The 26,565-nt window shown below is 44.7% G+C and overlaps 2 protein-coding genes across 3 annotated transcripts in view; one reads left to right on the top strand and one right to left on the bottom strand.

Moving 5' to 3' along the window:
* Window positions 1–15,891, bottom strand: part of rhol (rhodopsin, like) — a 43,567-nt gene extending 27,676 nt beyond the window's left edge. Inside the window, exon 1 of the mRNA XM_049023029.1 lies at window positions 15,658–15,891. The gene's annotated coding sequence lies outside the window, so the exon portion shown is untranslated. The remainder of the gene's footprint in view (window positions 1–15,657) is intronic.
* adamts9 (ADAM metallopeptidase with thrombospondin type 1 motif, 9) overlaps window positions 14,034–26,565 on the top strand; it is a 42,309-nt gene continuing 29,777 nt past the window's right edge. Inside the window, exons 1-16 of one of the 2 annotated variants that reach the window (XM_049023009.1) lie at window positions 14,034–14,360; window positions 14,586–14,971; window positions 17,162–17,324; window positions 19,524–19,810; window positions 20,592–20,675; window positions 20,784–20,908; window positions 21,085–21,125; window positions 21,303–21,408; window positions 22,230–22,376; window positions 22,543–22,684; window positions 22,997–23,101; window positions 23,884–24,029; window positions 25,024–25,205; window positions 25,316–25,452; window positions 26,144–26,261; window positions 26,427–26,522. In XM_049023009.1, the coding sequence (XP_048878966.1) occupies window positions 14,261–14,360; window positions 14,586–14,971; window positions 17,162–17,324; window positions 19,524–19,810; window positions 20,592–20,675; window positions 20,784–20,908; window positions 21,085–21,125; window positions 21,303–21,408; window positions 22,230–22,376; window positions 22,543–22,684; window positions 22,997–23,101; window positions 23,884–24,029; window positions 25,024–25,205; window positions 25,316–25,452; window positions 26,144–26,261; window positions 26,427–26,522 (2,365 nt within the window). In that variant the 5' untranslated portion in view covers window positions 14,034–14,260. The remainder of the gene's footprint in view (window positions 14,361–14,585; window positions 14,972–17,161; window positions 17,325–19,523; window positions 19,811–20,591; window positions 20,676–20,783; window positions 20,909–21,084; window positions 21,126–21,302; window positions 21,409–22,229; window positions 22,377–22,542; window positions 22,685–22,996; window positions 23,102–23,883; window positions 24,030–25,023; window positions 25,206–25,315; window positions 25,453–26,143; window positions 26,262–26,426; window positions 26,523–26,565) is intronic. The other variant, XM_049023008.1, reaches the window with a different exon arrangement.

The raw sequence follows: 26,565 nt of genomic DNA, 5'->3' as shown, positions 1-26,565 counted from the left end.
CCACCAGGATAATTAGGTCATTACTCTAAGGACAGAGGAGCTGGCACTGGGGTGTTAGCATGTTACAGTCGCTGGGAATTTACATCCACCTACAGTACAAACAGAACAGCCTTTATGTTTCACGCAAATGCTGAAACCATAATCTAGTCAGGTGAATATTAAACACAGTGGGAGAAAGTAGATACAGCGCATGGTTATTTTACTTACTCATAACTGTATATATCTAATAATTAAATGGTGGCATAAGTTACAGAATGTACTGGAGACTGCTTAGCATTGACACAGGGAGTGAGTGGGAGATCAGCCCATGACTAACGGGGGTCCGAAGTTCCAGGAGTGAAAGCAGGATCTGACCCTGAGTGTGTACTCAGTGGAACCAGACAGAAGGGTCATCGGGTGCACAGTGTAGCTGCTAGCTTAGCATGATTACAGCATTAATTATTATGTAGCTACTAGCTTAGCGTGATTACAGCATTAATTATTATGTAGCTGCTAGCTGGGCATCATTACTGCATTGGCAGATCACAGTTTGTTTCTCAAGCTAACCAAAGAATTTATTCTTTGATTGAAAATTGACTTTTGGCATGAGAAACTACAAACTGATCATGTGATGATCACTACACCGATAATTACGATGTAACCGAATGAGGGGGCACCGCATGATTGAGATTCACCACTCATAGCAGAGTGTTATGACCTGATGAACAGTGAGATACAAGCAATGAAAATGCATCTATTCCTGCCTGCTTGACAGGAAACAATGATCACTCCCCCAGATACCAGAATGCCAGTTATGCGTTTGCCTTGGTTCCCATAGCTACGTCAGAGGCTCCTCTCCCCTGCTGCAATAACGATGCCTTTATAAAAATTACAACATTATTAAATAAGCTGGCCACCCCGCAGCCTGCATACATAAAACTGCTGAGGTCACTCACCATGTCCTTCTTTGAAAGTATACCCCCCACCCCGTACGTCAGCTGGATTACAACCCTAAAAGAATAATAAGTTCCATTTAGATAAAGATAAAGATGCTTTATTGTCATTGTACAAGTACAATCAGATTTCATCATTTAGCATTTATATAGCGTCTTTCACAATCCCAAGGTTGCTTTACACAAAAGAAAAATAACAAAACAAAAAATCTATAATCAGTACAGGAGGGAGACAGAAGAGAAATGTTCAAAGAAAAGAAATGTCTTTAATTCAGATTTGAAGTAACCCTAATACCCTTCAACTTTGCCATTTATGAAAGCCTGAAGCACTCCCACACAGCTTACGTTAATATAATGCTAGTGTAACCTTTAAGTAATTGTAGACAGACAGACAGATAGATTTCAACACCAGAATGAGCTTTGCATGAACCTGTGTATTAATAAACAGAAACTCAGTCTGCAGATCAATCATCACCAAACCCTTGATTTACTAAAACCTGACCGATAGGCAGGTCACACATCTTTACAATCACATTCATGCACATATATATATAGGTATAACTATCTTATAATTCTTATAGTGAAAAATCACCTGTAAGTCAAATCTAGGGCTGGGTGATAAAACGATAACGATAATTATCGCGATATGATTTTCCCACAATTTCAATGCGGTAACATACTACCATCCAGTAGAACATAGAGAATGCGAGCACTGAGTAACCTTGCTTTAAGCATTACATCAATCAACTTTCATGACGTAAGACACACAAAGTGATGCAGCTGTAAATCACTGGAGGTTTATAAACAGAATGCCGAAAACAAAACAGCTTTGCAAGAGAATGTATTTATAAGATGATAATCTAACTAACCCATGGTTTAACAGCTGTAATATTTAACATTCAAACATACATGGTTCACCGATAAACAAAATGCTGTGTACTAACCACCGTTATCACATACTAATACTGTTAGCATAATTCTATGTCGCTTCATATTATACACACTAGCTCTGAGGGGTTACAGTCACTGCACTGAACAGTTAAATTCCAGCCTATACATTCACGCTTCACCTGAAAAAAAAGGTAAAAAAACACCCAGCTACTAATATTATCACAGCAAGAGTGAGAAAATGTGGGAGTGTCGAAGCGGGTACTGTGCAAGAGTAGGGCACCTAATTGGCTCACGCTGGTGTCAATCATGGAAACAATCTTAACTCTTTATAGGCCATTATCATGTTACCATGACTAGTATTTTTGTAAAGTGGGGCTACATAATGATTACCATTCTTGCAGTAATTTACTTTGCGACTGCACTCGCAACTTTGAAAACACAGAATCCACTCTGATGAGCCAAATCATTGTGAGCACCCCCAACTGATGCGAATAACACTGACTGTCTGACAGCACATAAGAGATCTGAAATACATTTGATGGTCATCCAACATTCAGTTGTCATAGTCAGTGTGTTCAATGTAAAAAAACGGGCAGGTGTTAAGACCTAAATACCTTAAGGCCTTAAGGCCTGATTGTTATTGACAGCCCACTGGGCCAGAGCATCTCCGAAACAGCAGACCGCTCTCACCAGGTCCTGACCACAGCTGACAGTGAGCACTCCCACCCCCACAAGTCTTGCACTTTTTACTATTTTTATGACACAGTTAACATTAGTTGCAAGTGAAGCTGCTCATAATGTTCAATATTCTTTAATTTTGTCTTAAAGACAATACGTAAATGTCAGATTCTGAACCGTTTGGACAGACTACACTACAGTTCAGCAGCCCATCTACGAACAAAGCTCTCTTCATTGCGTTCATAAATCAAACTGATAATCCCTTAATACATGAGCAATAAACTGATCTTTCTGCACTATATTTAAAACGTGCGCATTCAAGGTTTATGATGTGACATGATCCCTTTAAAGCTGGACAGCGCTTAGATCTGCTTCTCTAGCTTGATCTAAAAAAATATATATATATCAAAACTAAAGAGTACGCAGCAAAGGATTACAGAAAGCTTGGGAACCAGCACAGAGCCCGGCTGCCATGTCTCCCCCCAGGGACACAATGTGGGGCTGGCTGGCTGATATCGCTCCTACTACTGCACACATCTGGACACATGCGAGAAACCTTATGGCAACCCCATGTTTTAACAAACGACGTTAACCATCACCTCCACATCGCCTCCACATCGCCTCCACATCACCTCCACCGTGGAACGAACCGGGTTTCGGGTTCATGTCAACGTTACCATGGAGCAAAACATTACTGCGCTTTAAATCTTCGCCTTGTTCTTTTGTGTTTAATGGGTACTAGTTAGATTGCAAGATTGCCATGACAGGTCGATGTCAGATATATGTAATGAAAGCTGGGACGGAGTAACTCTGGGGGCTCTAGGCTGACATGGGTAGGAGGCCCACTAACTGAGCCAAAAGAGACACAAGGTTGTATTAAAAACGATGGAACATCAGTAATACGTTAATCACTATGCCAGATCCGTTGGGCAAATGTAAAATATATTACATTATTATAGATAATGTAATATAGGTGTACATTCAGTACACCCGAACCCCTTTTTTCTAAATATACATACAAGGAATCTGTGGCTGAGAATTGTGGCAGGACCACAGGGAGAAAAGCGATTTATGCACCAAGCCAGACATTACAAATATAATCTGTCTGATCTTACATCTGAAGTCTATATATTATATTAATACTAACCAAACCAATGCATTTGTGCTATTAAATCTTTATTGTTGCACAACTTGGCAGTACAACAAAACTACTGCATGCAGCTTGCGTCGGAAATGTCATGTAGCATTTATAAAAAGATCCATATTAGCCCCCAGTTAAGGGTTTGCATTGATTCCCATTCTGTTAGCAAGCTTTCCATCTTCCTGCTTTTCCATGGTCCAGAATAAAAAGATTCTAAAGATTCACTTACATAAATTATTTATATGTATTCATCAGAGACAAGCCACATGAACTGCTTCTGCGTTACAGTGGCTGTGTATCTGTTTACATGTTCATGACCGTTTAATCTTGACTGAGTGCATCTAACTTTTTCTTAGCAATGACTGAAGGGCAGCAAATTTAAGACATGAAGAGACTTTTCAGCAGTATTGTAGGCCTATATCATCCCTGATATGCCATCTGCTGTCATTTAGCACTTTTATTTGCACAAAAACCCCATTCAGCAGTATTGCAGGCCTATATCATCCCTGATATGCCGTCTGCTGTCATTTAGTACTTTTATTTGCACAAAAACCCCATTCAGCAGTATTGCAGGCGTATATCATCCCTGTTATGCTGTCCGCTGTCATTTGGCAGTTTTATTTGCACAAAAGCCCCATTCAGCAGTATTGTAGGCCTATATCATCCCTGTTATGCTGTCCACTGTCATTTGGCAGTTTTATTTTCACAAAAGCCCCATTCAGCAGTATTGTAGGCCTATATCATCCCTGATATGCCATCTGCTGTCATTTAGCACTTTTATTTGCACAAAAACCCCATTCAGCAGTATTGCAGGCCTATATCATCCCTGTTATGCTGTCCGCTGTCATTTGGCAGTTTTATTTGCACAAAAGCCCCATTCAGCAGTATTGTAGGCCTATATCATCCCTGATATGCCGTCTGCTGTCATTTAGCACTTTTATTTGCACAAAAACCCCATTCAGCAGTATTGTAGGACTATATCATCCCTGATATGCCGTCTGCTGTCATTTAGCACTTTTATTTGCACAAAAACCCCATTCAGCAGTATTGCAGGCCTATATCATCCCTGTTAAGCTGTCCGCTGTCATTTGGCAGTTTTATTTTCACAAAAGCCCCATTCAGCAGTATTGTAGGCCTATATCATCCCTGATATGCCATCTGCTGTCATTTAGCACTTTTATTTGCACAAAAACCCCATTCAGCAGTATTGCAGGCCTATATCATCCCTGTTATGCTGTCCGCTGTCATTTGGCAGTTTTATTTGCACAAAAGCCCCATTCAGCAGTTTGTAGGCCTATATCATCCCTGTTATGCTGTCCGCTGTCATTTGGCAGTTTTATTTGCACAAAAGCCCCATTCAGCAGTATTGTAGGCCTATATCATCCCTGATATGCCGTCTGCTGTCATTTAGCACTTTTATTTGCACAAAAACCCCATTCAGCAGTATTGTAGGCCTATATCTTCTTTGTTATGCAGTCTGCTGTTATTTAGCACTTTTATTTGCACACAACCCCCATTCAGCAGTATTGTGGGCCTATATCATCCCTCTTATGCTGTCCTCTGTCATTTAGCACTTTTATTTGCACAAAAACCCCAATCAGCAGTATTGTAGGCCTATATCATCCCTGTTGTACTGTCTGCTGTCATTTAGCACTTTTATTTGCACAAAAACCCCATTCAGCAGTATTGCAGGCCTATATCATCCCTGTTAAGCTGTCCGCTGTCATTTGGCAGTTTTATTTTCACAAAAGCCCCATTCAGCAGTATTGTAGGCCTATATCATCCCTGATATGCCATCTGCTGTCATTTAGCACTTTTATTTGCACAAAAACCCCATTCAGCAGTATTGCAGGCCTATATCATCCCTGTTATGCTGTCCGCTGTCATTTGGCAGTTTTATTTGCACAAAAGCCCCATTCAGCAGTTTGTAGGCCTATATCATCCCTGTTATGCTGTCCGCTGTCATTTGGCAGTTTTATTTGCACAAAAGCCCCATTCAGCAGTATTGTAGGCCTATATCATCCCTGATATGCCGTCTGCTGTCATTTAGCACTTTTATTTGCACAAAAACCCCATTCAGCAGTATTGTAGGCCTATATCTTCTTTGTTATGCAGTCTGCTGTTATTTAGCACTTTTATTTGCACACAACCCCCATTCAGCAGTATTGTGGGCCTATATCATCCCTCTTATGCCGTCCTCTGTCATTTAGCACTTTTATTTGCACAAAAACCCCAATCAGCAGTATTGTAGGCCTATATCATCCCTGTTGTACTGTCTGCTGTCATTTAGCATTTTTATTTGCACAAAAACCCCATTCAGCAGTATTGTAGGCCTATACTTTCTCTGTTATGCCGGCTGCTGTCATTTGGCAATGTTTAATCAAGCAGAAACCATTATATATAAAAAGTATTAATGTGAAAAAAAAAATATTTATGAAAATAAGAAATATTTAAAATATTTTAAATATTAATTTTTATAGAAAGGGAATGTTGGCCTTATTCATCTTGCACTAATTGGCCAACACAAGCTAAAATGCTTAGTAGTCCATGTTAATAAATTACTTGTAATATTTTATACTTGTCTATCAATGGACTGTCATCCCATACAGGGAGTCTCCTGCCTCATGATGTCATATACAGTATACAGAAAACTGCTGCATAATAAAGATCTTGTGCTTCATGGTAAAATGAACAGTTAGGGGTCAGCATTTATGCTTTTGGGTAGCAGACTGGCCCAGATGTGTACAGGTCTATAATGACCACTTAAGTCATTAAGACCAGTTTGTGTTTCTGCCTGAATTTCAGCAGTTAGTACAGTGAAGTGATTAATTGTTCTCCGCATTTACCCCATATGTGATATAGCAGGGGTCTGCTAATTCAGCTCCTGCGGGCAGTACCTCGCTCAGGTTACCTCAGTGGTACTTTCGATCGTGGTGGAGTCAAACCAGTACGCTTTCGATTATAAAGATGCTTTCCTAACCAGCAGGAAAGCTAGTGACTCAGCCCTTTCTGCTGATCTCACACATTACATATCTGTTCCAATACACCGTGAAGTGCATCAGCTGTGAAACCCATACAAACGGCTGTTCTGCGCTGTGTCCTTTTTGGGCTGCTCGGCGATCTGTAGAAGGACCGACCGAAATCACAGCTATTATGGCTGGAATGCGGAGGCCAGCTCCCAGGCCGGTGGGAGGGGCTTGCTGTCAGAATGAGCGGCTATGATTCTGCTGACCTGACTGGACCATGAGCCCGTCAGTCATGAGAAGTGGCCTGGTGGGACAAGGGGAGCACAATGGTGTACACCTCTGTCTGCGTGGGAAACAAACGGGCACCGAGGAGGCGCTGCATTACCATGTTGTTATTTTGTTACACTCTCCTTGTTTGTTTTTTTTTTTTTTTTTTTGGGGGGGTTGGGGGGGCGGTCACCGCTGTGTGGCTGTCATCCACTCAGCGTCTGGAAGTCACAGACTGTCCAGTGCACAGAGGCCCTGCCAGCAGGATCCGGGCCAGATCATTCTGGAGGCCCTGACAGCCGCAGAATGGAGCCTGTGACCCAGAAGACAGAACCATATATAAGATGACAAAAAGCAGCCAGAGGCACAGGGAGGGGGAGAGAAACAAATTCATTTTGGAGGGAATCTCGCGGCCCGTGGCATGGGGAGCTAGCTGGGGCGTGTCACGCCTGTCGTGCCACTCCTCTGCCGCGAGACACCCCCGGCGACCTGTGGCCCCCCCCTTATATTCATATTTCCCTGCAGCCTTTACCACCACTTACACACACAAAATATATGATCAAAGATTAACATGTGTAATTACTGCCCAGGCCTGTAGTGGGCACTGCAGAAATGATGGCTATGATAAGAACAATTTTGTGCCTTTCAAAAGAAATTTCGCTCAGCCGGATAAGTGCGATGTCTTTAATGTATTAATAATAAATGACTAGCTAACTTTACCTAGTATTCAGTTTCAGGGTCGTTAGCAGTTCCAAAACTATTGCATTTTTCAGTTGGACTTAGCATCTCCGAGATCTTTCTTTATTGTTTATCTTTTAACTAAGTTACTTTGCTCGCTGTAGGTTACATGAGGACATTCGAGCTGTCAGTCCCAATGTGCAGATGTTGGGGGGGGGGGGGGGGGATCGTTAGCAGATCCTGGGGCTATAATTGTCAAAATTTTTAACTTGAGAGTATAATTATGCCCAGGCTCCTCCCATCAAATTAACTTCAAATTATTTTTAATGTTCATGTTCATTTTATTTTTCATGTTCTTCTTGTGGTTGTCCCACCCACCAGAAAGAGTGCCCCCTTCACATTTTATCACTTAGTATCTTCTCCTGACCCTGGACATGGCATTTTCAGACAGACAGGACTCTACCTGCCTGCCTCCAGTACAGCATTACGCTTCCCCATGCCAAGGGTTCGCATATTCAATCTATGTATGGATATATGTTCATCACAAATCCACTGGCAGCTCCCGGGGGGCGGGACTTGGATAACAACACAAAGGAGCTTTGTTAACCGCACCGAGCAAGAGCGCTGAATGTTTCTGCATGCTGACATGTGCTACTTAGGAGCCTTGGCTGCCTCTCTCTCCATGTCCATCTATAAGGGTTCGGAAAAAGCTCCAGAAAATCTCCATGTACACATCCATCTACACGTCCAGGGACACATCTCCTACTATCTGCACAGCCTCACTGCAGCTTCGTCTAAACCTTAAAATCAAGGAAGCAGCAGAAAAATATCCGGGTAAAATAAATGGCCCCGTCCAAGGGCCAACAATACTCTCTGCTGGCCATTAAAACAAAAACGGTTAAACCTCATTTAAAGCGAGTGGGTGGACGTGAGTGGGTGGACGTGAGCGGGTGGACGTGAGCGGGTGGACGTGAGCGGGTGGACGTGAGCGGGTGGACGTGAGCGGGTGCGCGCGAGCGGGTGCACGTGAGCGGGTGCACGTGAGCGGGTGCACGTGAGCGGGTGCACGTGAGCGAGTGCACGTGAGCGGGTGCACGTGAGCGGATGCACATGAGCGGGTGCACGTGAGCGGGTGCACATGAGCGGGTGCACGTGAGCGGGTGCACATGAGCGGGTGCACGTGAGCGGGTGTGTGCGAGCGGGTGCACGTGAGTGGGTGTGTGCGAGCGGGTGCACATGAGCGGGTGCACATGAGCGGGTGTGTGCGAGCGGGTGCACATGAGCGGGTGCGTGTGAGCGGGTGCACATGAGCGGGTGCACGTGAGCGGGTGCACGTGAGCGGGTGCACGTGAGCGGGTGCACATGAGCGGATGCACATGAGCGGGTGCACATGAGCGGGTGCACATGAGCGGGTGTGTGCGAGCGGGTGCACATGAGCGGGTGCACATGAGCGGGTGTGTGCGAGCGGGTGCACATGAGCGGGTGCGTGTGAGCGGGTGCACATGAGCGGGTGCACGTGAGCGGGTGCACATGAGCGGGTGCAATGAGCGGGTGCACATGAGCGGGTGCACATGAGCGGGTGCACGTGAGCGGGTGTGTGCGAGCGGGTGCACGTGAGCGGGTGTGTGCGAGCGGGTGCACATGAGCGGGTGCACATGAGCGGGTGCACATGAGCGGGTGTGTGCGAGCGGGTGCACATGAGCGGGTGCACATGAGCGGGTGCACATGAGCGGGTGCACATGAGCGGGTGCACATGAGCGAGTGCACGTGAGCGGGTGCACATGAGCGGGTGTGTGCGAGCGGGTGCACGTGAGCGGGTGTGTGCGAGCGGGTGCACATGAGCGGGTGCACATGAGCGGGTGCACATGAGCGGGTGCACATGAGCGGGTGTGTGCAAGCGGGTGCACATGAGCGGGTGCACATGAGCGGGTGCACAACAGCGGGTGCACATGAGCGGGTGCACGTGAGCGGGTGCACAACAGCGGGTGCACATGAGCGGGTGCACATGAGCGAGTGCGTGCTCGGACTTGCCAGGAGGTGGTACGTCCCTGGATGTTTACTCAATTACGTCTATAAGCACAAATGGCCCCATCCTGTGGGAAGCAATAAGCATGATAGTATTCTCTGAACCACAGACTTATCAAAGTGAATTTTCCTCTCACAGGAACCAGGTCACTGGCCCCCTGCTCCCAGTCGCACGTCTCTTCTGGTCCCTCTGGGACTGAGGACCTTCCTTTTAAGAAAGAAAGAAAAAAATCACAAGCGCAGACCCCTTTAGCTGTCCTCGAACATGAGGGCTCCTCTACACTTCAGAGATTAGAAAAAAAAATCTTTCACAAGCAGGAAAACAATCTGAGATGGGCATGGCACCCAACGCTTTCCCGCAGCAGTGAGTGGGCGACTGAGCCTGCCCTGCACCATCTACCACTTCAAAATCTAGAACAGAACCAGAAGGACTGTAAAGTTCACCAAAGGTATGAAAGACCTCTGACTGGAATGACCAGCAAAGTCCAGAATCCAGAATACTTTTCACTAAGCACTGAATGTCAGATGCCAAGGGTCTACAGATCTACAGTCCTCCTGGCCACTCTTTGTTAACGGCAGAAGAAGACGACGAGGAACGACCAAGAAGGGAAGGTCTTCTTGTCTTTGAAACCCCGTGTCCTAATTTTCAACCCCCATTCAATTTTCCACTTATCTCCTATCTTCGGAAATAGGGAGGAAGTGAAGCTAAATTGTTGAAGTATGTCCTAAACGCTGGAACTGCCCATGTGCCTGCAGCGGGACCCTCCTGGAGACACGCTGCCTGCAAGCTGGCCATCTCTGCAGCAAGATAGCTTTACAAGGAGCAGCTTGTGATGTATTTAAATTCAAGTGAAAATTTAAAGAGTACATTTAATTTTCTCAATTTTTAGAATGCCTTAAACATCACTCTCTTTAACATCTCTGTGAAGAAGGATTTCAGGAGGGTACAGCTTCCTGGAAATGAAGACCATGTGGACTAATCTCCATCTTTGTGGAGATCAGCTCAACAGCAGAATCATCTTACCAGAATCAGTATTTACATGGTCTTCACCAAACCTAAAGTTCCTCTTCCATAATACCACCAACTGAGCAAATGTTATGGATCGCTTTTGTGGATGTTTCCTAAAAAAATATCTGGTAACATTCGCATGCTTGCTGATTAAACAGTTGGACGATCTAATACAAAAGCTCCTCATATCTTACATCTTAAGCAGACAAGAAATAGCTTTGTTTCAGGTAGTATGTTTTGTTAATAAGTTCTCTGAATTAATTACTTCAGTCAGCTAGATTCCAACATCCAAGCACATATACTGGTGAGAGTCTCAGAGATATTGAATGTAATAATAAAACATGATACAGTCTTTGGGGCGCGTTGTACATGGGGACACGACACAGTGACCAGATGGAATGTTTGTAATACACACAAGTATGTCAGAGATCTGAGTAAGGAGTGGTCAATGGCCAACAAAGATCACGTTTAGTCATGCTTCAAATGATAATGAAGTAAGCCAGTGTTTCTCAGTCCGGTCCTGGGGGACCCACAGACGGTCCGTGTTTTTGCTCCCTCCCAGTTCCCTGCCAGACAGTGGGAAGCTGGGAGGGAAAAAAAACATGGACCATGTGTGGGTTCCTGAGGAACGGACTGGGAAACGGTGATGCTGAGTGCTAATGGAACTGCTGCTCAATTTTTTTGCAATGTCAGTTTTAAAACTTTCCCCGTCCAGACAAAAGGGAATGTTTCATGGCTTAGGCTGGTTACATATATGTGGTTTCCCCCTATATCTGGTGATCACACTTATAAGTGAAATTTATAACTTAATTAATACATCCATCCATCCATTGCTCTATTCCAGAGTCAGTGTGAAGCTGGACAAAACAGAGATACCTGCGTCACTGAGGAAAACCCCAAGCAAAACCATACATCTATTAAGTCAGAGCCAGAGACTTTTCTACAGTTTTCTTGGGAATAAAATCATCACCAGCCGGAGTCCTATTGGCTGAATATTGGCCGACAGACACTTTCTATCTGAAACTAATTACGGCTGCGCCATTCTGTCTGCTAAAGTGCTCATCCATTTGTTATTCTAGTGATTTGTTTCAAGGTGAAAAACCTTGAAACATTTTGAAGCATGCAGTATGACTGGTTTATCAAAGCCGGCAAGTTGGAAACAAAATAACAGATCAATCGCATGGGGAGAGTGCTGGAGAGAACCAGGCCAATCAACTGGGTCTCAGACAAATAACAGGTCCGAAAATCCCACAGCACTACTTCAAATTAGCGTTTTTGCATCATTATGAAGAAAATCCATTTTGGAGAACAAAGAAAGACTAATAAAAGAAAACACTGTTACATATCCTGAAGGGGATTCAGGAGTCTTGCAGATACAAAGCTTTCTCAAGTTTGCGACTTGAAGAGGCCCACAAAGCATAAAGCATGATCTTAACACATAGAAATCATTTCCCTATATAACACCATCCAAGACACCATCCAAACATGGTTTTTGGCAGGGAATTAAGCAACATGAGTTACAAAATACAGAAAACAATCTTAAATAACTGGGGAATGTCAAGCGAGGGCCTTATATTGCAGGAAGAGCCACCCCCAGGGCAGAAATGCTGTTAAACTGCACGCAGTTTGTGCAGTGCTAGCACTGAATTTCCACACGGAACCGACATCCAGACAGTCAAGGCCACAGACAATGTTACTAGAAAGCGAATACAAAAACTCGGGACAAATTATTTCGGCACACTGGCAGGACTGGGGTTTGAATCTTACTGCACTACGTGTGTATCCATGCAGTGCAGGTCCCTCCCAGGGTCTCCAGTTTACTCCTGCAGTGCAAAGACATGCAGCTGTTTGACCTGATGTCTCTAAACCAGCAACCTTCCAGTCAGTAACACAGTGTCCTAACTCACTGAGCCACAGGCCGTTCCTCAAAAGTCACACACACACACACACACACACACACACACACACACACTTACTTTATGGGGTCCACTCATTCATTTCTATGGAAAAAATGCTAATGATCACTATGACAACCTTGACCCATAACCAATGCAACAGATTTTGCATTTTTAGTTTTTCCATTGCAGTCACAGATTTTCCTTAAATTTAGTTTTCCCTTATGGGGACCAGGACGGGTATTCATCACACTATGGGAACATTGTGTCCCCATAAGGTAAGGTATACCCGCTCTCACACACGCACAGACACAAACACACACAGGTTTATGGGGACCATCCATTCGTTTCGAAGGTAAAAACCCTAACCCTAACATCAACAACCTTAACCCCTACCCAACCCTAACCTTAACTATAAGTAACCAAACAAAATACAAGACTGTTGACATTTTTTTTGTTTTTTTTTTTTTCCATTCACAAATTTTTATTTAATTGAGTTTCCCCTTGTGGGGACAGAAAAAAATGTCAAACTGTCCCCACAACATCAAAATAAACAGGTTTTAATGACAGTGTGAAGACATTTGGTTTCCACAATGTAATATATACATAACACCCCCTACACACACATACACACACAAGCAGACTATCTTAACGTCTGAATATCTGACAAGAAAGCTAATTCTATAATTCTTTCAAGAATGTGTGTCAATTTAAGTAACAAGATAGGCAAGACTTTGCTATAGGCAAACGTTCATTTCCATACAAATTCCTGAGGCAAAAACATATGAGCAATTCAATGGGAATCAACTTAAAGAGATGCACAAAACTGTGGTAAAATGTGCTGATGTGTAAAGAAAATGTGATATGTAATAAGGGGATACAGTGCGCGTTAAAACGGACCGAAATGTAGTCTGACTAAGGGAGAACAAACAGTGAATTGCGCTGTTCCATGTACTGACAGATATTTTGTCTATTCGTAATCTACAGAATTAACATGGATAGTCCCTACAAAGATTGTTTTAGAACTCCATTTTTAACAGATATGTCCTAACTTATCTTTTCCACGCAACCTTACTGTGACTGCCTTTTCACCGAAAGCAAATGTTTAACCAACTTTTATCAAGCTGTACAACATCTATACCTTTCCATAAAAGTTAAGAATTTAAAATATTATTTTAAATAAATGCCGTGTCGTTACAAGCTCTGCTTTGAAAATGTGGCCATTGGTTATATGTGCTTAGAAACGTACGATAGCTCATTAACATCTCCTATCTAATTGCCATGTTTTTTCCGTATCCGTTGTACAGTTTAATGATATTATCAATATTATAAATCACGATGATATAGGCTTGAATGTAGCCCATTTATTAACAATATGTTAATAAGCAGGCTGGTTACTACAGATGTCTTTTCATTCATAAAAAAGCTCATCATCCCGACGAGACGAAAAAGCTTCGGTATCGATAGGAGCCTAGTGCCGAGCAGGAGGGGGTGGATACCCGCCCCGGAGCACGCCCACCATCCACCAGGGCCACTGCCGCGAGAGAAAACCCTCCAGTCGGCTGTTCCCGGCCACTCTTTGCAATATGCATGTTCATCGGACGTTTCGCGCATCATTGCCGATCGCTTTCAGAAGTGCGGTCCCGATTCTACAAAAGCCAAGCAAGCTGGATGCACACTGTGAGAAATACAGCTATATATAAAGCAAACTCATTTTAACACGGAGCCCTGACTGGAACGGGCGCTACGGTAATAAAGGGTTCAATAGCGGGACAACTATGCATCTCCTGATGTGGAAACTGCGTCTTCTTGCATTACTACCTTACGTCTTAAATACAGTGGCAATAACGGGGAGACCGCAGTTAAGTCCGAGAAAAGGTAAGGAAACTGAAAAATAATCTTTCAGCTACGTGTAACTCGAGTGAGAGGAATGAATGGAGTTCAGCAAAGATCGGGAAGCACATGACTGTTAAGGAGATTTAGTCAGACACAGTAGGCGTGTTAAATAACAAAGCTTAACCTCGCTAACTAAAGATTTAGGTCGCTAACACGCGTTGGTGCAGAATTTCATTGCTTTTTGCTTTTATTTTTCCCTTTTTCCAGCAAAGCGTCTCGAACAGTTGGCTGCGTATGAGATTGTAACTCCAGTGCGAGTAAATGAAGCCGGAGACAAGTTACCACCTAACGTGCACTATAAAAGGAAGAAAAGAAGCCTTGACACCGCGGACGGCGTCTCCAGTCACTGGGCTTCTTCAGTCCATTACAGACTCTCCGCTTTCGGGCAGGATTTTCACCTAAACCTCACCTCGGACTCTACATTCATCGCTCCTCTTTACACCGTTTCCATAATCGGAATATCCAGCAGAGATAACTTGACAGACTCGCCATCAGATGAAGAGGAGGATACGGACCTTCAGCACTGTTTTTACAAAGGGCATGTCAATGCAAAGAAGGAGCATCCGGCGGTCATCAGTCTTTGCTCCGGACTGGTAAGACTGGCCGCAGTTTACGCACCGCTTCTGAGCGCTTTTGTGAAGAATGTTGCCTTTGGAAAAGCGAATCAGAAACCCAGCTCCCTAGATCCACATGATATTTATACAGCATCACCGTGCGAATATGTTAGATTTGAGAGACAACTACTTATATGGATTAGGCACGCATATGATATAACTAGCATCAGTCAGATAGTTAGTTACTGAATCGCGTCGTGATTCCCTTTTTCTTATGAGCAACGTGCACTTAGGAGATTTGGACTGATATAATATAATATTCAGTCGAAAGCTTTCTGTTACGCCTGAGCGCAGCCCCGACAGGCAATGATCGTTCATAAGCGCATAAGCCCAAGCAGTGGCGTCAGCATGAGCCGGTTGTTTTGGCAGCACAGGGCTGCGTGACGTTAAGCGGCGTGATCGATCTGCGTCTTCCCTGAGCCTAGATGTAGCACGATGACAGATGTCCTTATGAGACTTACATTCCCAGAAACTGTACTTGTCCACGGCCCTTTGGCTTGGCAGGGCTTCCTAGCTGTCCAGTTGTAACTATTTTTTTAATTTAAAAAGTATCTTATTGTTTGTAAACGACTCGTGAAAGGTTGAAAATGTATATTATTGCATCAGGTTAAACAAATCATATTATTCTCGTCTACTACTTTCACAGTTTAATAATTATAACTTACCCAAGCGTAGCTGAAAAATGAGTACTGTTGGACAAACTTCGTTACTTCTCTAAGATGCGCAGTAACGGATCCATGTATGTTGATGAGCGAGACGAAGAGCAAAGGGCGTAAGAAAACGCTTCCAGTCCGATTCGCTTCCATGTTCAGGAATAATCAGTCTGTGTTTCTAACAAATCCGCGCAAAATCCGCGCCATTTGTGTATCAGTTGAAATGTGCTTTTGGTTTTGTGTTTTTTGTTTTGTTTTTTGCTTTTGTGGGCGTTTCCATCTAATACGCCTGGTCTATTTAAGGATCCATAATAGATGGCTATAGAGTTATAATACAATAATACAAACGAATACAGATTAAAAGTTTGCTGTGACATTATTGCCCCCTTTATATATGCCATGATAAGGAGAGAAAGTGATAGCATTAACAGTTATGTTAGTTTTGTGTTGGGTATCCTGACGCTTAAATATACTGAAGAAAAACTTTTTTAAATTGTATTATACCACCTTAAATGGTCCAAAGGAAGTAGGCACCAAAGGATTAAAGAAGTTGTAGTACGACAGACCCCGCGACCCAATAGGATAAGCGGTTTGGAAACTGGATGGATGGATGGATAGTACGACAGACATTAGTGATCTTATTGTAGTTTGCGCTGCCCCTTTCAAATTTGCTACTCCTGTTAATTGTGATTTTGATGGACGTTTTTCTTATGTTCTTTAACAAATTGAAGATTGTTTTTATTTATGCTTATATGATGTTGATTGAACTCCAAAGACACATAATACAGCAAATAAAAAGAAAATTAAGAAAATATTAGGCTTGACTTCAGGTATGCCTAGCAGGTATTAATAGATGACTGTGCTCGGATATCCAGTGCGGTGTTTTATTTCCAAGGGTAATTTAGGTACAAACTCACGGCTTTCCAGCTCTCTCTGGAATATGCTGGCTGAGGATGGATTACAATGAAAATTTCACCGTAGCAACCAGAACCGCAGGCAAACAGAGACACCGGAGTTAGATCCCTGAAATTTTATTCTAAGGAGCTTTTCGTCTCAATTTATGCGTTTGTTTATCGTAATTATTACATCATTATAAACTTAGTTTTATGTCTTACTGTTTGTTTAACTGATATACATCTGGATACTGGAGCTGTTTATCAAATGCAATGCTTAACATTATCCATCCATCCATTTTCTGCAAACCGCTTGTCATATTCAGGCTCATGGGGGTCTGGAGCCTGTCACAGAGGCAATGGGCACAAGGCAGGGAACAATACAGGATGGGGGGCCACCCCTATGCAGGACACACTCACACACTATACACACACACATGGCACTTAACATTAAAAAGGTGCAGCCTACATATTTAAAATAATGTTTTGGGTCGGTTATGTTAGAGGATTAGCTTGAAATGAGAAGTAGAAATAATGTAATCAGTCAGGATGTGAGATTAAAACATGGTGCATGTGTATTTTACCTCTACCTTACCTGATGTGAGCTTTTAATGTGTTTTCAGCTCGGGACGTTCATGTCCCCAGAAGGAGAGTACTTTGTGGAGCCCCTTCACAGCTACAACGGTGAACATTATGAAGAAGAGCATAACAAACCTCATCTGGTGTATAGAAAGGACGCCTTGCATGCAGCCTGGCCCAGGAACGCGACTGAGTGTGACACTTCAGGTAAATGAACCAGCAATGGGGAAAATGATGAAAGCAGGGAGATATCAGGGATGGAAAGGGCGACATCACAGCAGACACTGGGGGTGGTGATCCTTTCAGGGAGGTGGGCTTGAGAGCACATTGGATCCAGGCACCGTGTCCCGTTTTTACAGATATGCTGAAGTGCCAGATCCAATCAGAGTACAGTTACCTCTGGATAACACGAAGCCGGTTTGAAACAGGATCTGCGGTGTTCAGCGATCGCTTTATTTTGAAGGTGATTTGTCCAACCAGCATCCTTGCAGACTATAGTGCATTTTAAAACTCCATAACTGTTAGTTGAAGCCATACAAGTTCACGGATGCATAAATACATTGACTGGAGCGTAAGTAAGTTTACACTACATAAAACTACATAAGAGCTGAAAGGGTGACGTGCAGGAATCAGAGTAAGGCATAGATACACTGAGCTAATTTGGAAACCTTGCTGGTAGGGATGGATCGCTCATTGTATCAATTTCAACAGGAGCAAACATATCCTATAGTTTATTGTCAGAGCTTTTCGCACAGGAAAAACATTTTGGCCCGGTATCGTAACATCAGAGTTTATTGCGTTAAATTCCCGTTGGCTTTCTTACTTCCTCTCAGCCTCAGATAAGGAAATTCGATGCAGTACTATAAAGAAACTGGGTAAACGTCATTGAGGTGAAGCAGCCCCAGCTTCTGCTGTTTGAAATCTGTCACTGCGCAGATAAATGGCAGTTATGCAACCTACAGCAATATGAAGGGGCACGTTTCTCAGATTTGACTATTGGAGAAGGTGCATGAAGATCTTACCCGTCATTCTGAGCCTGGAAAGTCTAACCGGCTTTAAGATGAATGATGATGTAAAACAGCTCTCTCATAACAGCCCTCTGCAGTTTAAGTTTCGATTGCAATCGTTTGCAGGTAGGGGGAACAGCTTTACGTTTGTGCAGAAGACCGAGTCATTTCTATTCACCGGTGTTGCATTGCGGATGTTTAAGATATTGAGTTTTTTTGTGCAAGATGGAAAACAAAGTTTGTCTTCAGAGACATGTGACGTTGTAAAAACGGCAGAATTGGAACTGAGCACATTCTGCTTTTACTGGAGAAGAGTCATATTGCTTCGTGCAGACCTCATGCAGAGTACTGGCTTCACCTAACATGACCCCCCGCCCACCACCCCACCCCCCCATATGCCTTTTCTTTGTAAGGGATCTGAAGCCATTTACAGAGAGAAATTCTCTCCACTTATTCTACTGTAGTCTGAGTAAGCAGTAAATATCACACTGGGACTGAAAATGTAATTTACTAAAGATGAGAATCATTGATCTCTCCTGTGACTCAGTACTTTTGAGTTTGTTCAGCTAGTTTGTTCAGTCTTGTTCACATTTGTGACACATCCCTTGATTATTTACCACTTGAAATATTCTCTCTGTATAATTTTAAGCACAATGTTTCAGACAACGTACAAAAAACTGATTGATTGATGTAGATTAACAATAATAACACACCCAACAAAACCTCACAACCTGCTATGTTAACTTGGTTATACTGCATTGAATTTGTTCTCTATGCATCATTACCCCAGAAGGTGGTGGGTATCAAGGTCACTGGTCCTGTTCGTCACCAGTTCATTCTTTGTTCAAGGATCGTTCAATTTGTTCAAACTAGATTATTAGTCACCCATTGAATAAGCTGATTAGTGACTCATTGAGTATGATGACTCACACTTTGAACAAACTGATCAAGGACTCGTTGAACGAAAGATGACTTGAATAAATTTATTGATCGATGACTTATTTAACAAACTGAACAATGAATGAACTGAATGATTCAATTCAGTGACCACGGTCATTTAATTCACATAAAAGACTTATTGCAAAAGAATTAATTATTTGTGACTGACACTTGTCTTTAACTTCTCCTCGCCAACGTTCCTGGAGTCTGTACTGCGACACACTGACCACGCAGTGTGCCGAACATTAAAGAGATCGGTTTTCCTAGACTTACTGTACTCCGCAGGTAATGTTGCATCCCTTCCCAGTCCATTAATATTTCTCGTCAGGAAAAGTTGATCTCCAAACCAAGACAGAGGAACACTCTTCCATGTGGTTTACGGTCAACAGAGACTTTTTCAAATGCCGATTTTCACCATTGATGTCCAGGAAGGTATTTATTGTTTTCTCATTAATTTTAGGACATAAACACATGCACAGGAAACATAAAAGGAGCCAGAGGAATCCGCCTTCCGGCGACATGCTGGCTGCTCTGGACAGCTTGAGTGAAAGCTTTTCTCCTGATGCTTTATCCGTGAGGGAAAATAAGCAAAGGGCTAATGACAGCGGCGCCTCGGGACCTCACAGGAGATCAAAGCGCTTCCTCTCCTATCGCCACTTCGTGGAAGTCATGTTGGTTGCCGACAGCAAAATGCTGGCGTACCATGGCAGCAATCTGCAACATTACATCCTGACGCTGATGTCCATTGTAAGTGTCACCCGTAAGTTCTGTGTTCAGTTCCAAACTGTAATAGGGCAGCTTGGTGCTACACTACTAAACTGATTCGCGAATTTCAGCCAGTGGGAGTACAGATCCTCAGATGGCTGCAATGAATGGGAATAAATTGAATGGGAAAATCGGTAACAATTCATAATGCATTCATAGAACATTCATAAGCAGCATTCAAGTACACCATAACATCCTAACATCCCTTAACAGCCTTAATATACATTAATATACAGTTATGATGTTTGTTATTATATAATGCTTGTTATTAATGTATATTACAGCTGTTAACTGATGTTAGGGTGCTAAGGTATACATACATGATGTTTATGAATGATTCCTGAATACTTAATAAATACATTATGAAGGTGTACTGAACGTTTTATGAATGCAATATAAAAGCATTATGAAGGTGCAGTTAATGTAAAGCGTTATCAAATAATCCAGTGAAATTTCAACAGCTGGCTTACCCTTCCTGCTATAAACAAAATCTTATCTTTTAAAAGTTCCTTATTCTGGAAACATTTGACCTATATTATGGTTCCAGCTAAGGGTGTTACTGTCCCTGCTGAACTGTAGACTACATTTAACTCTTCATCAGTCAAATGACCAATCTTGCTCCCTGCATTTCTTGGCTTAATTTAGCCTGTAGCTTGAATGCTTGGACAGATTTCAGCCTTACTCTCATACTTTAATGCCTTTTAAATGGGGTTATATATATATATAAAACAGCTTAAAACTTAATCCATTTTGCCTTTTTCAGGTTGCTTCTATATATAAAGATCCAAGCCTTGGAAACCTAATAAATATTGTCATTGTGAAGTTGGTTATACTCAGTAAGGAATCGGTAAGTGTCTGTAATGTTTGCCTCTGTCCATAGCACTTTTGCAGTATAAAGCATATACTTCTCCCCCGTCCATGTTAAAGGACAAAGGCAATTTGTGTCTTTCCACAGGATAATCCAAAAATCAGCTTTGATGCACAGGACACTTTAAGGAACTTTTGCGTTTGGCAGCAAAAGGAGAACCACCCGGATGATAACCACTACTCCCATCACGATACCGCTATTCTCATCACCAGGTAGACCTTTCTGCTACCATGACACTGCACCCTCACATTACCTGGTTCTTCTGTGTAGAGGAGCCCACAAAGTCATCCATTTTCGAGAATAATCCCAGGTTTGGGAGATGCGAGGTGGCTGCTCTACAATTGAATGCTTTTGGTGACAGTGGCCTGAATCTGCTTCTCTGTTATAGGCAGGACATCTGTAGGGCACGGGACAAATGTGATACATTAGGTAAGCTCTGCTCTCATCAAGCTCATAAGGTCATGCATATGTTGGACCTCTGTAGCAGTTCACATGCCAAGTCTTGCCAATATAAAGAAGTAGTCAGGAAATGATCATTAATAAAATGGTTTCTGACCGATGATGCTGGTGGCGGTGATGACGTGGTCGATGACGCTGGACCTGCAGGCCTGGCAGAGCTTGGCACAGTATGTGATCCATACCGGAGCTGCAGTCTCAGTGAGGATAATGGACTCAGCACAGCCTTCACCATCGCCCACGAGCTGGGACACGTGTGAGTCTCCCTGCTGAAGCAGTGCACCTCTCCACACTCTGTTCTGTGCTGGATCGCAGATCCTTCAATGGAAGGAATTTAGTGACCTTGCTCTGCATCAAATAGGCAGTCGATGGGCAATATCTGCTCACTTCTCATTGGCTTATATCCACGTGACACAAGAGTATTGCTTCCATCTTAACCACTCAGTGGTTCAATCTGTCCTGGTTCAGTTCAATATCTTTATTATTCATTGTCTCTTTTGTTTGAAGGCGTGTGTAACAGAAACCATTAAATGTCCTCTAACACCATCTGGAGACTTTTACAGTTATGAGAGACAGTGGGGCTCAATGCATCGTGGGTAAAGGTGTGTAGGCTGGAGTGATATTTAGGTGTTGTTTTGTGGGCAGGGGTAATATCTGAGTGTTTTGTGGGCAGGGGTGATATCTGAGTGTTGTTTTGTGGGCTGGGGTGATATCTGGGTGTTGTTTTGTGGGCTGGAGTGATATTTGGGTGTTGTTTTGTGGGCTATGATGATGTCTGGGTGTTGTTTTGTGGGCTGGAGTGATATTTGGGTGTTGTTTTGTAGACTGGGGTGATATTTGGGTGTTGTTTTGTGGGCTGGGGTGATATTTGGGTGTTGTTTTGTAGACTGGGGTGATATTTGGGTGTTGTTTTGTGGGCTGGGGTGATATTTGGGTGTTGTTTCGTGGGCTGGGGTGATATCTGGGTGTTGTTTTGTGGGCTGGAGTGATATTTGGGTGTTGTTTTGTGGGCTGGAGTGATATTTGGGTGTTGTTTCGTAGACTGGGGTGATATCTGGGTGTTGTTTTGCCCCTTAGGTTCAACATGCCTCACGATGACAGTAACAAATGCAAAGAGGAACATGTGAAGAGCCAGCAGCATGTGATGGCCCCCATGTTGAACTATGACACCAACCACTGGACTTGGTCCAAGTGTAGCAGGAAATACATCACTGACTTCCTTGAGTATGTAGCAGGCCGGGTTCATGCTTCATAAGCACCAAGCTCTCTGTAGATGACTGGCATGCAGACTGTCTCGAGAGAAGAGCCACTCTCGCTGTACTGAAGGTGTTTTTTGTCTGTTTGTCTTTTGTTTTTTCTTTAAGTCTTCTTTTTTATTATTTCTTAATAGCACAGGCTATGGCGAATGCTTACTCGATGAGCCGATATCTAGACCATACGTTCTGCCTCAGCAGCTTGCCGGACAGACATACAGTGTTAATAAACAATGTGAATTGATATTTGGGCCCGGAATGCAGGTGTGCCCATATATGGTAAGACATACGGTAAAATGCCCCGTGCGTTCGTAATCTCCAATGTGACCAGCTAGAGGAAGGAAAACCCTAGATAATTTAATGCCTTGAGCTTTACTTTGTTTATAGCATATAGCTGCAAAAATATTAGGTCAGAAATTCACATGAGTCAGTATATATATACACACACACACAAGTATTTTTCTGTGTGGAAACTGTTTGCTCCAAGTGTACACTCTGATATACAGATAAATGTGTGCTATGGTGATATTTACTGCTGTGGCCCCCGCCACGTCTCCCCCGTGAAGATAACGGCGTGTTGATGCTGTCCAGGTGCAGTGTAGGAGGCTGTGGTGCACCAGGCCAGAAGAAGCTCAGCGCGGCTGCCGGACCCAACATATGCCATGGGCAGATGGGACCGAGTGTACGTCGGGCAAGGCGAGTGCGCGGGAGCGGCTCCGCTGTGCCGCCGGGCCCGCTGAACAGTGCCACCTGATTCGGCTGCGCTGTGCTGCCTAGACAGCTGTGCAGTGCTGGCTGTGCAGTGCCGTCTGGGCCAGTCGCGCAGTGCTATCTTCATATCGTTCCGTTTCCCTGAATCTGGCAGTGCTCAAAGCACTGCTTTTGTGAAGCTAAATAACTAGGATAGGTGGGATAGAAAATAAAAGCTGACCAAAACTGTACTTAATTTTCATTGGCCCATGCGTTTTCAGACGTTGTTCTCACCGTAGTCTGTCTTGTTATGGCTTTTGGTAACTCTGACCGGAGGTCACTGGAGGTTTCCATATCCGTCACTGCACTACACTGGCTTTTAATTAGCAGTGCACAAACAAATGCTTCCTGCTCGCTCTCCTACTTGAAAGGGCATCCGAGCGCCATGCAGGCAGCACAAAGCACGTTTTTTCAGAGACTTGTTTGCATGTCGGGCATTTGAACCAAACCCATGCGTGCAACTTTGAATGCAGTTAAATCTGATGTCAGTCATAAAGTGCAGATATCCCTCTTTAACTTAGAAGAGCCTGGGCTTTTTGTGGATTCCAAGCCTCTTCTTTGGGGAGGCACTTGGAGCAATGTTTCTTTTTTTCATTTTTGCTGCTTTTTTATTACTTTTTGAAGTGTTCACAGATTCGCGTTTCATGCCTAAGCTGAGCTAGTGTGGCTGTTCTGCAGGGCATATTCTCTGGTTCTTATGTGTGTTTCTGTATGCCTTTATCCCCCAGCACTGCAGACATGGCGCATGCGTCCCCAGGGAGCAGGAGACCCCCCCTGTAGACGGCGCCTGGGGTGTCTGGAGCCCCTTCGGGATCTGCTCGCGCACGTGCGGTGGGGGCATCAAGATCGCCGTGCGCGAGTGTAACCGGCCCATGTAAGAAGGCCCCTACAGTCACATCGCAGTCACACGTCTGTGTCTCACAGCAGTTTTCGGGCAAGAGGCTTATAACAGGCTGGTGTTCCGACACACTGTAGTCACGGGTTCGAGGCGTGGAAGCCAATCCACTGTCAGGGCTGGAATCTGGAGACAGAGAGGGCCTTAGGATCAGGGTTGGAGTGAGCAGTTTAGTTTCCGAAAATTTGTGGGATGGGGGGAAATGATTGGGCTGCCCAGAAAGAGACAGAATAACATGGCTCCAGAGTAAAGCATCCGGCAGGCCTCATGCAGGCCTGCTGTCTGTCAGCGTGGGCCCCAGGACAGCGGGAGCTACCGTGTGAGGCCTCATGCAGGCTTCCTGTCTGTCCCTGTGGGCACCAGGACAGCGGCAGGTACCGCGTGAGGTCTCATGCAGGCCTGCTGTCTGTCAGCGTGGGCCCCAGGACAGCGGCAGCTACCGTGTGAGGCCTCATGCAGGCCTGCTGTCTGTCCACGTGGGCCCCAGGACAGCGGCAGCTACCGTGTGAGGCCTCATGCAGGCCTGCTGTCTGTCCACGTGGGCCCCAGGACAGCGGCAGCTACTGTGTGAGGCCTCACGCAGGCCTGCTATCTGTCAGCATGGGCCTTGGGACAGTGGGAGCTCCCATGTGAGGCCTCATGCAGACTTCCTGTCTGTCCACGTGGGCCCTGGGACAGCGGCAGCTACCGTGTGAGGCCTCATGCAGGCCTGCTGTCTGTCCCTATGCGCCCCAGGACAGTGGGAGCTACTGCGTGAGGCCTCATGCAGACCTGCTGACTGTCCACGTGGGCCCTGGGACAGTGGGAGCTACTATGTGGGGCCTCATGCAGGCCTTATATCTGTCCCTGCAGGCCCTGGGATGGCAGGAGCTACTGTGTGGGGACTCATGGCCTCCTGTCTGTCTCTGTGGGCCCCAGGAGTGCAGAAACTACTGTATGGAGCCTCATGCAGGCCTGCTGTCTGTCCCTGCAGCCCCAGGAACGGTGGTGACTACTGTGTAGGGCGGCGTATGAAGTTCCGCTCCTGTAACTCTGAGCCATGCTTCAAGCAGAAGAAGGACTTCAGGGAAGAGCAATGTAGCGCTTTCGATGGCAGGCACTTCAACATCAATGGTCTCCCCTCAGACGTCCGCTGGGTCCCCAAGTACAAAGGAAGTAAGGCACCATCTCACACCCCCAGGAGCTGTGAGGTCCAGGTGCCATCAGCTTTATCCCTCTTTCCTTCCCTTGCTTTCTCTTCATCTCTCCCTCTCTCTCTCTCCCAGTCGTCATGAAGGACCGCTGCAAGCTCTTCTGCAGGGTGGCTGGGAGCACTGCATACTACCAACTCAGGGACAGGGTCATCGATGGGACCCCATGTAGTCCAGACACCAATGACATCTGCGTTCAGGGCCTTTGCCGGGTGAGCAGGGGGCACCGGCACTACATGTCGTGTTTCTCAACGTGGACCACGAGGCCCCCCAGGCTGGACTGCGAGGCACCCTAGCCCAGTCCACAGGGCCCCCCAGGCTGGACCGTGAGGCACCCTAGCCCAGTCCACAGGGCCCCCCAGGCTGGACCGTGAGGCACCTCACCCCGGTCCACAGGGCCCACCAGGCTGGACCGCGTGGTCCCCCAGCCCAGTCCACAGGGCCCCCCAGCCAGTCCCTCCCAGCAGACCTCAACCAAACAAACAAGAGCAGCGAGTAGCTGCTATAGGAGGGAGCGTGACTGTGAGCTGTCTGGCCCACGCACTGGGTTAAAAAGCCTTAACCTTTTGTATGAAGAATTATTATTGGCTATTTAGACTTTTTTGAATGAACAGATAAGAGATTCAAACAGAGAATAAATCATACAGTATTATGTTGTTAATGGCTGTGTTTATCTTTGAGTGACCTTTGAGAGACATTCCATGGTCTCCCATAAGCTGTATTGAAAATATTGCTTATGATTTGCTAATTTTAACTTGCTAAGTAGATGTTAAGGATCACATTAGGCTTGGGTGCATTTTACCTTCATCTGAGTTTAAAGGTGCTCATTCACTCTGAGGGTCTTCATGGCACTCGCCGTTTTCATTCCCGGCCGCAGTACATTTTGATGTTTCCTTGCCGCAGCAAGCAGGATGTGACCACATTCTGAACTCCAAGGCCAGAGAGGACATGTGCGGCGTTTGTGGGGGGGACAATTCCTCGTGTAAGCCAGTGACCGGGACGTTCAACACCATCCAATACGGTGAGGGCACCCACGAGACAGGCCTTCTAACCTTAAAGCTGGTCTTTCTTGGCCCTTGACCTGAATCACCTTCATCGATAAGTATAATATAAAAAAAGTCCAGCAGTGGATTGACACCATTGTTGTTCTTTTTTCCTTAACACTGTTTTACTTGTTTTTTTACAGGATATAACGTCGTCGTCCGGATTCCCAGTGGTGCTACAAACATCGACATACGGCAGCGTAGCTACTCAGAGCAGCCGGAAGACGATAACTACCTTGGTACGGAAGTCAGACTCGGTGGTAGCCCTGAGGGCTCTCCATG

The sequence above is a fragment of the Brienomyrus brachyistius genome, chromosome 8 (assembly GCF_023856365.1).
Source record: "Brienomyrus brachyistius isolate T26 chromosome 8, BBRACH_0.4, whole genome shotgun sequence".
NCBI lineage: Eukaryota > Metazoa > Chordata > Actinopteri > Osteoglossiformes > Mormyridae > Brienomyrus > Brienomyrus brachyistius.
The sequence above is the reverse complement of the archived record's forward strand: the minus strand, read 5'-3'. Positions and strand labels throughout refer to the sequence as shown.